The 15897-nt window shown below is 35.2% G+C and overlaps 1 protein-coding gene across 1 annotated transcript; it reads right to left on the bottom strand.

The window, feature by feature from the left end:
• Window positions 1–558: 558 nt before the first annotated feature.
• On the bottom strand, window positions 559–15882 carry LOC138130373 (uncharacterized). Its single transcript, XM_069046819.1, has 8 exons — window positions 14481–15882; window positions 14354–14426; window positions 14133–14300; window positions 13859–13945; window positions 13463–13807; window positions 876–1101; window positions 733–822; window positions 559–677 (listed from the first exon to the last, which is right to left on the bottom strand). Exons 1-8 carry the CDS (start codon window positions 15752–15754, stop codon window positions 631–633), a joined length of 2310 nt encoding a protein of 769 aa, XP_068902920.1. The 5' UTR covers window positions 15755–15882; the 3' UTR covers window positions 559–630.
• Window positions 15883–15897: the final 15 nt, after the last annotated feature.

Raw genomic sequence — 15897 nt, 5'->3', positions numbered from 1 at the left:
AACAAGATTGGTTATTATAATTAATAACTTGCAATTTATTAAATTTACCGGCTGTTATTCATAATCTTCAGTGTCCATTGGTAAATTTAATAAACAGTGGCAAACTGACTCTGGGAATGAATGAATAGAGACACTGTAAAAGTACGCATTCCGGACGTTAATAGAGCTAGAAGTGATCCGAAAAATTGTTTACCGTAACATTTATAAGTAATAAATGAAAGTATACCTATTCCAAATTTCAACTCATTGGAGAAAATTCCTTACTTCAGTACTATTTTAACTATAATAACTGGACTAGCGTCGAAGAGTACCTAGTTGAATGGGGTCTTGTAATGTGCGAGAAATAAAATTTTTTGATCCACCCTCGCATTTCTAGTTTTTAGTAATACATCCTTTGTTATCTTCTTGATGAAAGTTTTACGCATTAGGCACAACGCATAAATACAGTTTTAGACTTACATTTTAGAAATAATTTTTTAATATTTCCTCACCGTCCTGTTGATTATCTTTCCTTATCTGTTGAATAAGCAATTACTCCTATTGTATAAAAAATATATCTTGTAGTAAATGATATTATTCCATAAATATGTTACATATCCAAAATAAATGAAACTTATTTTAAAATTACTGCTAAGGAGCAATGTCATAAAACCTAGATTTGGGCTTTGAAGATGCACCTAAAAAATAATAAAATGTATTTTTATAGATTTTGAATTTACCTTGCAAAATTACTATATCTCCTTGATGAACTTCTAGAACTACCTGGCAGTGAAGCTCTCGCAAAATATCTTTTGCTATTATAAGTTTGTGTTTTCTGCAACTCTGTAAATAAAATTAACAACACTAATTTAATGAGCTTAGTTGTTAAAGAAAACCTTTGGCCTCTTTAAGCTGCGCCCATAGTATCGTTTCGATCGTTGTGGTCCATTCATTTTTGAGTTTCGGTGTTTCAGCTTCCAAAACATAAGTAGCATCGTGAGTTCCTCTTTTCGATCTAGTGTAGTGTGTAAGATGAAATATATTTGGTTTACCTTCAAAATTTCCCAAACTTAAGTCGCTCATGTAGATGCTATCCAAATATGTAAACTGTTCTAGGTTTTTCTAAAACGTAGCAAATTCGTAATATACAGTTGAATGCAAAACATTTTGGTCATGAATGTCACTAAAAAATTATAGTCGTTTTCAGTGACATCCGTGCTGTCACTATGACAGTATGTTGACACTACTTGCTGTTTCAGTTTAGTAATTTTGAATTTACTAATTTGGCAATTTAGCTTAACGCGGCAAATTGCCAAATTCAAATTATTTTCTATAATTTCAAATAAATCAAAGAAAATATGTAGTCTGATTTGGATTCCGAGGATGACCTAGTTTAACCATGTTTTACACCATGTTGAAGACTGAGTTTTATTATTTGTTGTTGATGTTTCACGAAATAGCAATTTTCTTTTACCATAACCACAATTTCTTGTTTTACATTTTTTTAACTATGATTTGCTTATACTCTGACTCCTGGTTATGAATTTGTATGTACAATCTGCATCAACATATTAAAAATGACACTGACAGCACGGATGTCGTTGAAAACGACTATATCTGTTTATGTCAGAATTGTAATTTACACTGTGAAATCAAGGCGTATTGTCATCAAAAAGTCAAAAATAATTTAAATGTCAATTAGAAGCATCATGAGCCTGACATCGTCGCGCCAATGTCACAATTAACGTCAAATAAATAATGTAAACGTTAAGATCGATTTACAATTATTGAGTATTTCAAATTTTGTCAAAAAAGGACATTGACGACCAAAATATTTTGCATTTGATTGTATGTAATAAAAACTCCTAGACTGTCAACAGTTATTTGTAGGTACAACTAATTATGAAAGTCATACTTTTTTTCATGAATTTGCAGATACAAATAAGTGAAAAAAAGAGACTTTCATAAGGTGTTGTACACACTATGTTTTTGCATATCGATGTAAGTTAAGAAAAGAAAAAACAAAAAAGAATATGGTTTGACTTTGAAAGATGTGCAAATATTTTAACCTGAAGTACGCCTCAGCGTGTATAAATCCAACTTTCAAAAACCCGCGTTTCCATGGCAACATCAACAACCCGAGAGGACTCGAGAAACGTGAAGTCTAAATGTCAACTTTTTAATGATTGATCTGACAGAAGTACCTTGTAGGTATGGATAGCCCACATAGGCACATAGTCGACGGCTTGTACTCCTCCGACATTTTCTGAAGGTAAGCAAGTACAACTCGTTCATCTGTATCTTTTGCGGTATTAACCGCGATTCTACTTTACTATACAGGGTGTCTCAGCTAAGACTTTCGAGCCTAATAACTCGGTTATTTTCTAAAGAATTTTTGTGAAATTTAAAATGCAGATATTTTAGACGGTGAAGAATAAAATCCCATTAATGCAATTACCCAAGTCTTAAAAACGTAATTTTTACATGCTTTTTTAAAATGTCGAACCACTTAAGATTTACATCAAAAAATTGATCGTCAATAAAAGATGCTGTAGGGCGAAACTCGTCCTCGAAAGACGTCTGGTTTGCAAGAAAAAAGCAAAAAACTGTGTTAAACGTAGCTGCAGATGTAAAAACGTAGACGCGTGTGAAACAAACGCGCACTATCGCCGAATTTTGGTCTTCCCACAAACGTAGGTGACATATTTGACGTTTATCTTGCTAACCTTACAAACGTTTACAAAGTTAAAGACAACATTTGGACGTAATTTATTATACTGGATGCTTTAATTCTTCCATAAAGGACTGAAACACGACTGGAATATTTTAGCAAGGCAATTTAGTTCACGTACGCTTCCTGTGTCTTCAAATAAATTGACGACTCTCTTAACCTTACATTTTGTAAAGCCTACATTTGGATAGTGTTCCACGAGAAGACGAACTGTGTCATTAAAGTTCTTACGACACTCTCCATAGGTAAAAATTGTTTCTTTTGTCAACAATATTGAAATTTCTGCCATTGTAGTCTATTTTTAGAGTATTTTTAATAAATTTACACAATTTGAAGTTTCTAATAAAGCGCGCCCAAAAGAATGTTGCTTGGCAATCTTTCATCAATTGTTTCAAAAGGTAACTGCTCAAATACCTTCAAATTTTACATTAAATTTTTAACAACAAAATCTAATCTTTTCGTTGAATCAGACGAGTGATTTAGTTAATTGTTTGTGCAGACCCCTATTTTTTAATGGTTAACAATCTAATAATAATCGCGACTAATTTTCAATAAAAGAAGCATGTGTTAAAATAACATTTTTTAACTTGAGGTTATTTTATTATTACAAATTGAATTTTCGCCGTCTAAAATATTTGTATTTTAAATTTCATAAAAATCCGTTGGCAAATAACCGAGATATTAGGCTCGAAAGTCTTAGCTGAGATACCCTGTATAAGTAATCAATGTTACAACTAATTTTTAAGCGAAATACAACTGTGGTCACAAAAATTAATCTTAAGTGACAGAATGCAAATTAATTTTTATTTTTTTCATTTTCTATCACAACGAAAGGTATACTGATGTCACATCACTAATGTCTTCAGGTTCTTATTTCCATTTTTTGTAATATTTAACCAGTATAGTCTGTCTCAATTCTAAATTTCCACCAACACTGCATTCTACGTTGGAATTTCCATTTTTACAACTCAAAATTTTAGAATAAAGAAAAAGGATAAAAACCTTTTAAAATGCAGCAAGTGAGTATAGTCCATTTTTTAATTATAGTCCGATGTATCAATTAAAAAGCAGAACAACTGTCATATTGCTATCTCTTTTCAACATAATGTAAACAAACTATTGAATTCGTGTACGTATTGTATTAAGCGTGTCCCACTATGCATCTCGCTTTAGCATGTGTGATTCGAGCAAGACACGAGTTGTACGTTTATTACATTAGCGACGTCAAATTTTTAGGTTACGTTTTAACCACATTATTTGTGATGGTTTTGTTTAATTTTGTTTGAAATGTCCTCCGTACGATGCCAACGAAAAGCATGTGGACAGATTCATTTACAGAATTTGTAAATTGCAAAAATAATATTGGAATTGCGCGGAAACTTGCAAGACTGGAAGTTAACAGGTAAGGGGGTAAACTAATTCATGGCGTTGCCGAAACAAAATCTAGGAAGAAAGAAAGACAGTCTAAACGTGGTTGTTTAGTGCTGTTTTCAACAATTTTTAATATATCTGACCTATTAGTTGATAAGTATGTAAATAGTTATCAAAAGAGTTCTGAAGGGAGCGGTTTTTTGAAAGACAAAATTAAAATGAAGGAATGAATTTGCAGAAAAACCAACAAAGCACGAAAGAACACAACTCAAAATCTTAAAAATTGAAATTTGTTATGATATCTGTCTCATGTTGCCTAAATAAATTTTCAAATATTGGTAGAACCATGCACTGCTGTCAAATGTCGAAAGCAGACGCAGGTCATGTCGACTTCTTGATTCGGACTAAGCTCATCGGACTATAATAAAAAAATGGACTATAGGTAGAAAATCAAATTCTAAAAGCAAAATGAACTTATGAACTAATTTTAATGTTTTCGAATCATGTTTACAAAATAATCATATTGCCAATTTTGGTTATAAGAAAACCCAATTTAGAAATATTTTTATTTTGCCAACATAATTCAACATAATCCCACAATTTCAGAAGAATTGGGATAATATTAATATCATATCAAAATGTGGAGGCGAGACGCCGGTAATTATAAGGCATTCACGACCTTTTTGGGACCGAGTTGTCTATGACCATCTAGTGATTTTGTTGGCAGTACCTCGGTGATAACTACATTCCCTAAAGGAAATTGACACTTTTTGTGTTAGGTTAGGTTGTTTTCAGTTTAGGGTTATATTTTCTGAATAGGTACATTGTTGTCGGATCTCTTAAATCTGGTCTGTCATTTTTAAATTAAATTAAATCGTTTATTAGAAAATTTTTATCGTAATAAAATTATTTTGGCAAATTTGACTGTTCCTTTGACGGAAATTTAAATTATTTTTACACACTTAATAAATCATTTAGTTTCTTACGAATATTAAAATAATAAATATGGCAATGCGGTGGCAAGAAAATGTCGAACAGACACTGACAGGAAAAAAAATTGCATCCGTTGCATCACCGAGTCAGTTAGTCCAACATGAAAAGAAAAAATCATAGCCAACTCGGTCCCAAAAAGATCGTGAATGCCTAATATGTTGATAAGCACTGCACTTGATAGTATTAGGTATCCGTAATAGTGTACTCGTATGTACTCCGGCAAAATTGCCGTGCCGCCGGGTGGTGGAGGGTTAAGACAAATGAATAATTGCCAATGACTTAATCTTTAATTCACCTAGAGACTTGGCTCGTTTTAAGGCTTTGCAATGCAGAGAATCAGGATCTTGGTTACATGCAATACCTTCTCCTAATATTGGTACTCTTTTAGATAACACCTCCTTCCAACTTTGTATTGGTTTAAGATTGAGTTGTAATCTTTGTACACCTCATATTTGCAAATGCAATGCGAAAGTTGACGAAATTGGCACCCACGGTCTAAGTTGTTTCAAAAGCAGTGGTAGATTTTCAAGACACACTGAAATTAATTCCATTATCAGCCGGTCTTTAATTTCTATTCATGTGAATTCAACTTTAGAACCAAACGGACTGCCTCGGGATGACGGAAAACGCCCAGGTGGGATGACTTTAGTACCGTGGATTAAAGGTCAACCTTTGGTTTGGGACGTTACTGTTGTAGATACACTTGCAGACAGTTACGTATTGAAATCATCTGAAGTCTCAGGCTTTGCCGCTGAAATGGCTTGCAAACGCAAACATAGCAAATATAGTTTAATCATTTCGTCAAACTACGTGTTTAAAGGTTTAGCATTTGAAACCTTAGGCCCTTGGTGCAAAGAAACCATCGATGACATTAATGTCATCGGAAACCGACTTATCGCGGAATCAGGCGATTCAAAATCAAAGAAATTCCTTTTCGAGAGGATTTCCCTTGCCATTCAACGTGGAAACGCTACAAGCATTCGGGACACTTTTCCAGATTCCGCAATATTATCGGAAATTTTTGTATTATGGAACAAAAATGTTATGTAATTATGTTATTAATATAAAGTTTCAGGTGGTGGAAATTATATTTATGATTTCAAAGTGTACCAATTAAAAAAAAATGCGTAAAGTATTCGTGGATAACTGGTCTTTAAAACACTTGCTCTATTTCGAACACTCCGGCTGCGCCGTCGTGCTCGAAAAATCGCGCGTGTTTTAAAGACCTTAATATCCACTTATACTTTAATATACTAATCCCCATTAAGATAAAGCCTCTAAAAAAGCGAAATAACGGAAATTATTATCCAATATTTAACCGATTCGATTGTGATTAAAGACGAGCCGCCCGTGGTGAAACTTGTGGGCGTGTCCAACTGCCCATGGATGTCAGATCAAGATGTCAAAAAAATGTCAAAAATAGCGCAAGATTGCCATTCAATGTTGATACGTAAACAGTTGTAAGTTGTAATCGTTTGCTATTTACATTTTAAACGTTTGTTGTATTTAGGGAACTTCTGAAGTAATGGTGAGTTCATGCACAAGGAATTAACAGTGGCATTAATTTAATTTTCCGTTGACCGCTTGTTAATTTCAATATTAAAGAATTATTTTGTCTAAAATCAGGGTGATTCTAAAATAAGTTTGGAGAAAAAACCCGGTAATTGGTGATGATGAGAAGAAGTCATTGACAAAAAATTTTTCTTATAATAGTACATATACTATTTTTTCTTCAAACCTTCATAACAAATTATTTAAGACATGTTAAGAAACCAGGTAGGAATTTCAAATGATTTAGCTAGTTTACTTTACTGCCGCTCATCAGCGGAGATAATAACTTCACGGACGCCCTCAGCGGAGATAATAACTTTATCTGCCGCTCTCAGCGGAGATAATAACTTTATCTGCCGCTCGTCAGCTCGTTAGATGCCATGACAATGAAGTGACATTTTAACATTATCAATGCAGCAGTGCAATGTCATAATTTACGGACGTTTGAAGAAAAAAGTTTTTTCGTTTTCGAGATACAAATGATTGAAAATTTGGTCAAAATTCCTAGTACATTGCAGAGTTAAAGGTGATTACGATTCACGATTGTTTCAAATTCGGACTATCTATGAAAATCTGACATTTTAGTTGGCAGTATTGTGATTTGTCATAACAAATGTATTTTAGGTTATAATTTAACCGAACACTGCTCTGAGGTTGTTACATTTTTTAAACAATTGGCGCATTAGGAACAATAATCGTAAAATTTTTATTGAAATGATACATACATATTTGTAGGGCAGTTCTGGGTAAATTATTATTAACTAAATTAATGACGGAATTGACAACAATGCTAATATTTAAAAACGAGACGTCATATTTGAGGACCTGACGCCAATCTAACAAAAAAATATCTTGGCCTGCTGCGTGTTTAAAACAATCGTGAACGGTTTATTATCTTACTCCTCTCGATCATTTCCATAGAAACATTTACAAAGCAGTGTGCTTGCACCTACGACTTTATTATGGAGTTGCTGGAACCATGGTTGCTAATGAAATGAACAAATTCGGACAAATTTTCCTTATTCATAGGCGTTGAAAATACAAGGATATAGGGTAATTTCCATCCTTTGATTTCACCTCCAAAAGTCATTTACACAGAATTATTTTGTGTCAAAGGATACTCCACATTTTTTTCCAAACTTATTTCAGAATCACCCGGTATAGTGTATTAATGGACCTCATTAATACACTATTTTTTATTAATCAACGATTTTTGCGCTTTTGACGTTTTGATGATATTTTGATGTATGAACAACCGAGGGAACATGCATTGTTAGCAGTTGCCAACACTGCAGCAGGTAGTGTAGCAGGGTTTTCTATATTTTATAGCTCCATAACTGCACAATTACGAATTCACTTTTTCAAAAGCCGACCTTTTTGGTTATAATTCGCATGTCATATTTTTCAAAGGTAACTAGGTTTTCTTAGCTACCGTGATTTTTACGTGAAATTGAATATGAATGGAGTTGACGTCTTCTGACACTCTTTGTGGAAAACTGAATAGAAAGTGTTGAAAAATTTTAAAATGACCTTGTTGGGTTTTGTAAATAGTCAATTTTAGTTGTTTCATTTTTGTTTGGTTTTGTTCGGTTTAGTTTTAGCGCATAGTTTTTAAGTTAGTTTTAAAAATTCAATTCGAAAATAGTTGCACCCTCTTTCATTGGTTATTGCGCGTTAACCGATTCACAATGTCGTGCAAAATCGGGGTTGACGAAACCTCCCCCACCGGTGAAGGACATTTTTTGGAAGAAAGAGAGACTTCGAATTTGACCGTCTTAGTCAAAACACCTAGTTTCGTAACCATCGTCTCGTGTCGTGAAACCCACTTAATTGAAGTGGCACCGAAGTCCAAAATTATCGTTGAATTCCACCCATGCCAATCGGTCCATGGTCTCTTCGCGGTCCGCATAAAAAGGTAAGTCAATTTTGATTTAAGGAATTGTGGATCACGGAGAAAATCGAACAAAGCTCTTCGCTTAGGTAGGCTTAAGTCAACAAAAACTGACTTAAGTGCCCTGGAGACAAACATTTTTTGGTTCTTCGAGCCGGATTAGTCATAACTGGTCGTTAATTGTGGCTTTTCATTGTTAAAAAAATTGTCAATCAAAATTTTAAAAATTCGTTTCATTGTCTCTAGCGCAGTGCAACTATTTTTTTCTCCTTGTTTGTTTAGTCATATCGTCGTCACCTAGTTAACAAATTTATCGTCAATTGTTTTAATCAATTTAAAACAAAACCAAACAAACAAAATTATTCCTTTCGAAAGCGTTGGGTTAAAATTGGACATTTTTCTGGGAAACTACCTGGAACCATTCGGTTTTTCCCAACATCTGTTCGACAACTTGGGGTTTGGCCGGAAAAGGTCCGACTCACTGGCGTCGATTTTATTACGGTTCAAGTCTAAGTACCTGTTTTCTTTTGTTCGTTCGCAAACACCCCATTCTGGCAATTTTGGTATTCAATTGACTAGCAAAAATGGCTGCAAAGGCAAAAGAGAATCGCGCCCAACGGGATTGTTTGAAGACGCAATGTTTGAAATTTGGGAGGTTGGGAAATCTTCGCAGGAACAACCTTCTTTACGTGCGTTGTTAAAAAGATGGTTCGCTCGCTCCCAATCGATTTTTGAGAAATTTGAACCGCGGAAGAACAAATACGCAGGGAATTGTTTGAAGCGTTCGATGAAATCGAAGCCATTTATGTCAATGATTTTCCCGAAATCGATCGTCCAGCGTCAACAGAAACAAATCAAAGCACTTCGTCGTCGTCAAACTTACGCCTGCCGAAATTGTCGTTACGCAATTTTAATGGCAACTTCCGTGAGTGGAGTTCCTTTATCCAGTTCTTTAATAACGCGGTCCACTCTCGGGCAGACTTGGCACAAATTGAAAAATTTCAATATCTACTTAGTTGTTTGTCGGGGGAACCCTTGAACTTAGTGAAGGCTTTAATGCTGTCAGAAGAAAACTATCCTTTAGCGTATAAGGCTCTTGTCGATCGATATGAGAACAAACGAAAGTTGTCATATTATTATTGGAACAACATTCAGGCATTGCCCAAGTTGAAATTAGAATCCTCATAGGGACTACGTGAAACAATTGACAAATTCACTGAAAATCGTTCAGCCTTACTGGCCCTAAATTTATCGCATTCGTTAGAGGATTTCATGTGGCTACAATTTTTATTCGAAAAACTCGATCCCGAAACGCGGAAACAGTTTGAGGCCGAAATTCGCTCGTTAGGACCAGCCGAGGTCCCGAAATATACTCAGCTGGCCGAATTCGTCGAAAGCCAGTGCCGAGTACTTGATTCGTTAGGGAATTGCAATTCAAAATCATCGTCCACTGCGTCGTCAAATCCCAACTTCAAATCAAAAACAAAATCGGTTTTGCTCGTCGACTCGTCGTCTCCGTCGATAAATTGCTCCGTTTGTGCAGGAGACCATAACACGTACAAATGTCCGGACTTTGTGTCAAAAACACCTCTCCAACGGTTCGAAGTGGTGAAGTCTCGGCGCCTCTGTATCGATTGCCTTCGTTCGTCCCACCAATCAAAATCTTGTCCGTCGAAATCGTCGTGTCGCTCTTGTATGGAAAAGCATCACACTATGCTTCATTTCAACAAAAATTCGTCGCAAAATTCGTTAACAAATTCGCAGCCGGACAATTCCAATTCGATCGAAACAAATTCGTCAGCGCCGAATGTACCCAATTTACAATTAATCACCTTGACCAGTTCGATCGGTAACAAAATTGTTCTACTAGCAACCGCGGTCATCGAAGTAAAAGATGTGCGTGGCAATTTTCATCGCGTCCGTGTCATCCTAGACAATTGTAGTCAGGGTAGTTTCATAACGCAGAAATGTCTTCGTCGTTTAGGGTTGCGGTTCACACCTTCGAAGATGCACGTGAAGGGAATTAATCCAGGCGGGGAATCCATTTCTCCTGGATTTTCAGAGTGTTTAATTCGGCCGCGCAATTCCTCAATCGAGCAGCAAAAAATCATTGCGCATGTGTTGCCCAACATCACCGGCGATCAGCCGTCCAATCCCGTGGACATTAGTCGTTGGAAACACATTTCAAACTTGAATCTGGCGGATCCGGAATTTAATAGACCACATCACATCGAAATGCTTCTCGAAAATACTTCTCGGTGGTGACGTTTGCGCCACTTTTCTTCGACCTGGGGTTTTGTTGGGTACAAACCCAGGTGAGCCCGCCGCGATAAACACCATATTCGGTTGGGTGATAAACGGCCTAGTAGATTCTCGCTTTCCATCGGTGGTAAACACTTACTGCACCATAATGGAGCCGGAACCATTAGAGGTCACTTTGAAACGCAGATCGTTACCCCAATTGGAATTGTGCGGTGCTCAACTCCTTTCAAAATTAATCAAGTATGAAAGCGTTTGTAGTTTTGCTTCCGTGACCGCCTGGACCGATTCGATGATCGTCTTAGGTTGGCTCCGTTCATCCCCTCATAGATGGAAAACATTCGTGAGTAATCGCGTAGCGTACATCCAAGAAAAAATCTCTCCCGCGTCCTGGCATTATATCCGGTCAAGTGACAACCCCGCCGATTGTGCTTCTCCCGGGTTGCTTCCGGCAGAATTGAAAAATCATCCGCTGTGGTGGAATGGTCCCACATGGTTGTGTCAACACCCGGACAACTGGCCAATCGAACCTTCTCCGGCGTCTCCTACCGATGACACCATAATTAACAGTGAAACGCGCCGCGCTGTATTGTTAATTAGCACTGAAGATGCTGTCGATCTAGATCGGGTGATAAACAAATTTTCGTCGTTGTCTAAAATTGAAAATATCGTGGCATATCTCCTTCGATTTGCAAACAATTGTCGTGTGTCAAACCTCACTCGTCGCTCCGGACCGATCACTAAGAACGAACACGTTGCAGCACTGAAGATTTTAGTGAAACATGTCCAGCGTTCATCCTTTCTGGATATTTGCCAAAAATTGAAAACCAATCAGGCTTGTCCGAAGTCGATTCAACGTTTAGCCCCCTTTCTCGATAAAGATGAAATCATTCGTGTCGGAGGTCGCCTCTCCAACTCCAGACTGTGTTTTAACGAAAAACATTTTGGAACAAAACCGCATCACATTCCAGGCGCATCACACATTTCCAGCATTTCAGCAGTGTAGAATACTGCCGATAAAATTCATTTCCTATGTAAAATTCCTCATTTTTACTTTGTTTACACATTTCCAATAGCTTTTCACAAATTCACAAACAAATTTAGGCATTGAAATTTGGACAAGACAACGTCTGTCGGGTCAGCTAGTTTTTAATAAAAATGAGACTGAGAAGTAATTAATATATGTATTTTTAAAGTGAAAGTAAACTTTAGTAAAGAAACCTTTCCAACACCCATTCGTATTGGGCTCTCAAGCCTGTTTTCTTGCCAACGCCTCTTTATATTGAAGATGCAAATCTTACTGCAATGTAATTCTCTGGCCACAGCAGCCAACGACCAATTTTCTTCTAGCTTTGCAATAGCCCTAGCTGTCTGAATCTGAGTGAGATGTGGCATTAGAAAAAATTGTTTCATTAATTTTTCTATCGCTAGTGTCAAACTTTGACATTTTAGACGCCTATGATTTAAAGTAAAAATCAAATTATAATAAAAAACGTTGACCGCGATAGTACCAATAACAAGGGAAGTAGAAAATACTAGTGCTTTAAAATTTGAAGATTGTAACTGCAGGAAAAGAAAAATAAATATGTAAGTGAGTTCATGTTCGATTTTTTTTTGTGATCCTTTTAAAGATAAAATAGTATACTTACAGCTGGTTGCAAAAAAAACGGGAACTGTCAGAATAAAATTGACACATTTTTGCAATTTTTCCATAGTGTGAAACCTTCTTACGGGAGATAGGTTAGATTTAACGTCAAAATTCAATCACATTTTTAAAAATCACTTGATAGGTACTGTCAAGTAAACAATTAATTGACAAATCGACAAAACCAAATTTACATTAGGAAAATTTTCATTTCCCGATTTTTTTGAAACCAGCTGTATATCATTCAGAGTAGAACCTCTTTTTGTGCTTCGCCTAGTTGTCGACCTCAACTGCGTTTCGGTCTTCAATCTCTGGCCTTGGCATAAAAAGAGTCACTTCTACTCTTAATGATATAATATACTACATATTATATTTCGTGCGTGAAGATGTTTTTTGTGCATTCAAAGACTTTTACTGTCTTGACCTGCACCTCGGCGTAAAAGACCTTTTCATGCACAAAAAACTTTCACTTCACGCACTTAATATAAAAATAATTATATTTTTGATTTAACGCAGGAATAACATTTTTTGCTTCATTTGAAACTCCCATTTTCGTTATTAAAATTATTATTATTATTATTGATATACTGCATTCTTAAAATAATAATTGGACCGGTTTCGTCACATAATTACAAAATTTAATGAAAATTTTTCCAACACTTAAGTATCACGCACGGTTGTGCAGAAGCTTATAAAAAGGTTTCTAAAAACTGGATTAGTGACTAATTCAAAAAAATTATAGTGAAGACCTGCCTAATAGTGCTGAATATCTAAGACAGCGCATAAGGAACGCTGTAGCATCAACAATCCAGGAAATTTGAAATAGTTTTAAAGAACTTCGATGTAGGGTTGAATTATGTGCAGAAAAGGGCGGAGGATTAATAGAATACATAGGGTATATAATTGTTTTAAATATACAGTATGTCCCCGGATTGAGTTCAGGAAAAACATTTTTACTTCTGATTTTACGCAAAAACTTCAGAGGAATAACATTTTTTGCTTCATTAGACACCCCCATTTCTGTTAAACTATTATTACTTACCGATATTTTCTCCGTAAAAATGATTGCATTTTCAAACAAAAAAACCATCGATACAAATTTTCTTGGCTTCAGTACATTAAAAACAGCTCTCATGATAAATGATCCTTGCATTAATAAATCAATATCGCTGTTTTTAATAGAGTCCATTGCAATGAAATCATTGCCTTTTCTCATTACTTTCCGAACAACCTCAATAGCTGCGCAAACTTTTTCTATGGGTTTTTTTGCTTTTATCAACTCCTTTTTAATTTTTTCTAATATTAAAATATATTTCCCCAGTCGCTGAATTGGAGTCAGTAAATAACTAGCTAAACCCAATTTGTCGCTTAACTGTTCCTGTCTTTCCTAAAATTGTAATCAGTTAAATATTACCACGTCAATAATATATAAACTTACCTTGACAATTTCATCAAATTGTTTTAGATATACATCGGCAGTGGGTTTATTTTTTGAATATAAGGGATACAGGTCAAATGTCGTAGCCTAAAATTAAAACTTATTATAATAATAGAATTCATTCGACTAATCTTAAATTTTGTACATTCCTGATGGGCAACACATATGGTTTAATAGAATCGAATCATTTTGAGAATATTAATAAATATACCGGAAAAAGATTGAAATACACATATTAGATCTAAAATACTTAATTCAACGCAGGTACACTTACGGATGCAATAAATAAGTCGGCTATAGAGTCTGCGGTTTTCCCATCTTTTTGTAGTAAAGCAAAGAATTCCTGAGCTTTCTTATATATTAACAGTATGTTGCCAAAAATATATGTGTCTTTTCCGAGAAGGTCTTGCGGAGTGTGTTTAGCTAGATACGGCATATAATTCTGAAAAGCTTCCAATATATTTTGTCAATTATTTACTTTACAAAAACACTTACCTCAACTACTATTTTTAATCCGGCTATGTACAGCTCTTCAGTCTTTGTCATTTCTTCTATAACATAGTTTATCCTAGAAGTAATTATTTGTTACAACGTCTAGTTTATTTCAATAAATTATACTTACTTTTCTTTCTTTCCAGAAGCTTCAGTGGGTGAAGTAAGTTCACTGGTTTGTTCAGTGTTTTCTTCTTGTTGGGCTAATGCATCGTCACTGTCAGAAAAATGATTTAAACTGTAATAATAGTTATCTCCGTGCTCTCGTTTCTCACTAGAACTACGAAGACCGAATGTAGACAAGTTTCTATACTGAATTCTTTGCTTAATTTGCTTGTTGCAACTACTGTCACATTCATCGTAATGCACTTCTTCGTAAATATCACTGTCGTAAAGATCACTTAGATTCTCGGTAATATTACTATCTAAGACGTTTGTCTGTTTTGAAGAAATACTTTTGTCGCTTGTTTTTCTCACATTTTCGTAAAATACTTCGCTTTCAGGGCTGCTGGTATCATTTTGCTCAAAATTTTCATATTCTACCTCTTCAAAAACGAAATGAGAAGTACTTATTAATTTTTCTATATCCTCAGCTTCGTCCTGTCTCATTGAACGGCGAGTTATTTGCAACGTTGTAATTATAAGTTCGCTGCCCTCTTTATTATATGCTTCAAGTATATAATTGTCATCATGGTCTTCATCAAAATCATTAGAACCAAACATGTCATCGGTACTCTCTTCTTCGTTTTCTTTTTTCTCTTTTTGTTCGTGTTCATCCAGACACCTGTATTGTTCTTTTGACTGCAAGGTTAATACTTGCCCATAATTTCTGGTATAATTTTCTTCGTCGTTTGTACAAAGTAAAATTAAATCTGAATCACTAGTACTCCTTCTTCCCTTAATTTTTTCCTCCAACTGTACTTCAGATGTAGTTGTTTCAATAAATTGACTCTTAGCTTGTGAACGTTTTTGTTTTAGCTTTTTACCAAAATCTTCAACACGTTTGTCAATACCAAGTGTTTGTGAGGCTTCACTGTTTATTTTTAATCTATTATTTGATTCTACATTGTTTTCTTTAATCGCATGATCTACAATCGTTTTCTTTTCTTTCGTACTAACGGCGCTATTACGCCTGAAAAGATTAACATATCCTTTATTGGAAATACTTGCTGTAATTCTATGTGGTCGAGGTAAAGTTTTGCTTTTTCCTGCTTCCCCATTTAAAGATGAAATTTTATTTTTATTTGACGGTCGTTTTATATCTGTCAACTCGCTGACAAACTGTTTTACTCTACTCGAATTCTTTTCAGATATCGATTTACTAATGGATTTTCTGTTTACGACCTTCTTGGAATCCATAGAAGAATCTAGAGCTTCAAAATAGTCAACCAGATTGTCAACCATGAGAAATATTTGTAGGCAATAACTTCTTTACACAATTCACTTTTGTAACACTTATTTACCACGCACTACATCATTCTTAAACTAGTCGAAAATGTCTGACTGATAAGATAAACTTGTTCTCTCGTATCAGTTATGGTCGAAAT

The sequence above is a fragment of the Tenebrio molitor genome, chromosome 5, assembly GCF_963966145.1.
Source record: "Tenebrio molitor chromosome 5, icTenMoli1.1, whole genome shotgun sequence".
Lineage (NCBI taxonomy): Eukaryota > Metazoa > Arthropoda > Insecta > Coleoptera > Tenebrionidae > Tenebrio > Tenebrio molitor.
This window is presented reverse-complemented; position numbering and strand designations above follow the sequence as displayed.

Bases quoted from the DNA above. Each gene is read 5' to 3' on its own strand.
- LOC138130373 (XM_069046819.1), bottom strand. From the start codon at position 15,754: ATGGTTGACAATCTGGTTGACTATTTTGAAGCTCTAGATTCTTCTATG. The intron at 13,946-14,132 runs GTAAGTGTACCT...TTTTAATTTTAG, and splicing joins CCGACTTATTTATTGCATCC to GCTACGACATTTGACCTGTA. The intron at 678-732 runs GTAATTTTGCAA...ATTATTTTTTAG, and splicing joins AAGTTCATCAAGGAGATATA to GTGCATCTTCAAAGCCCAAA.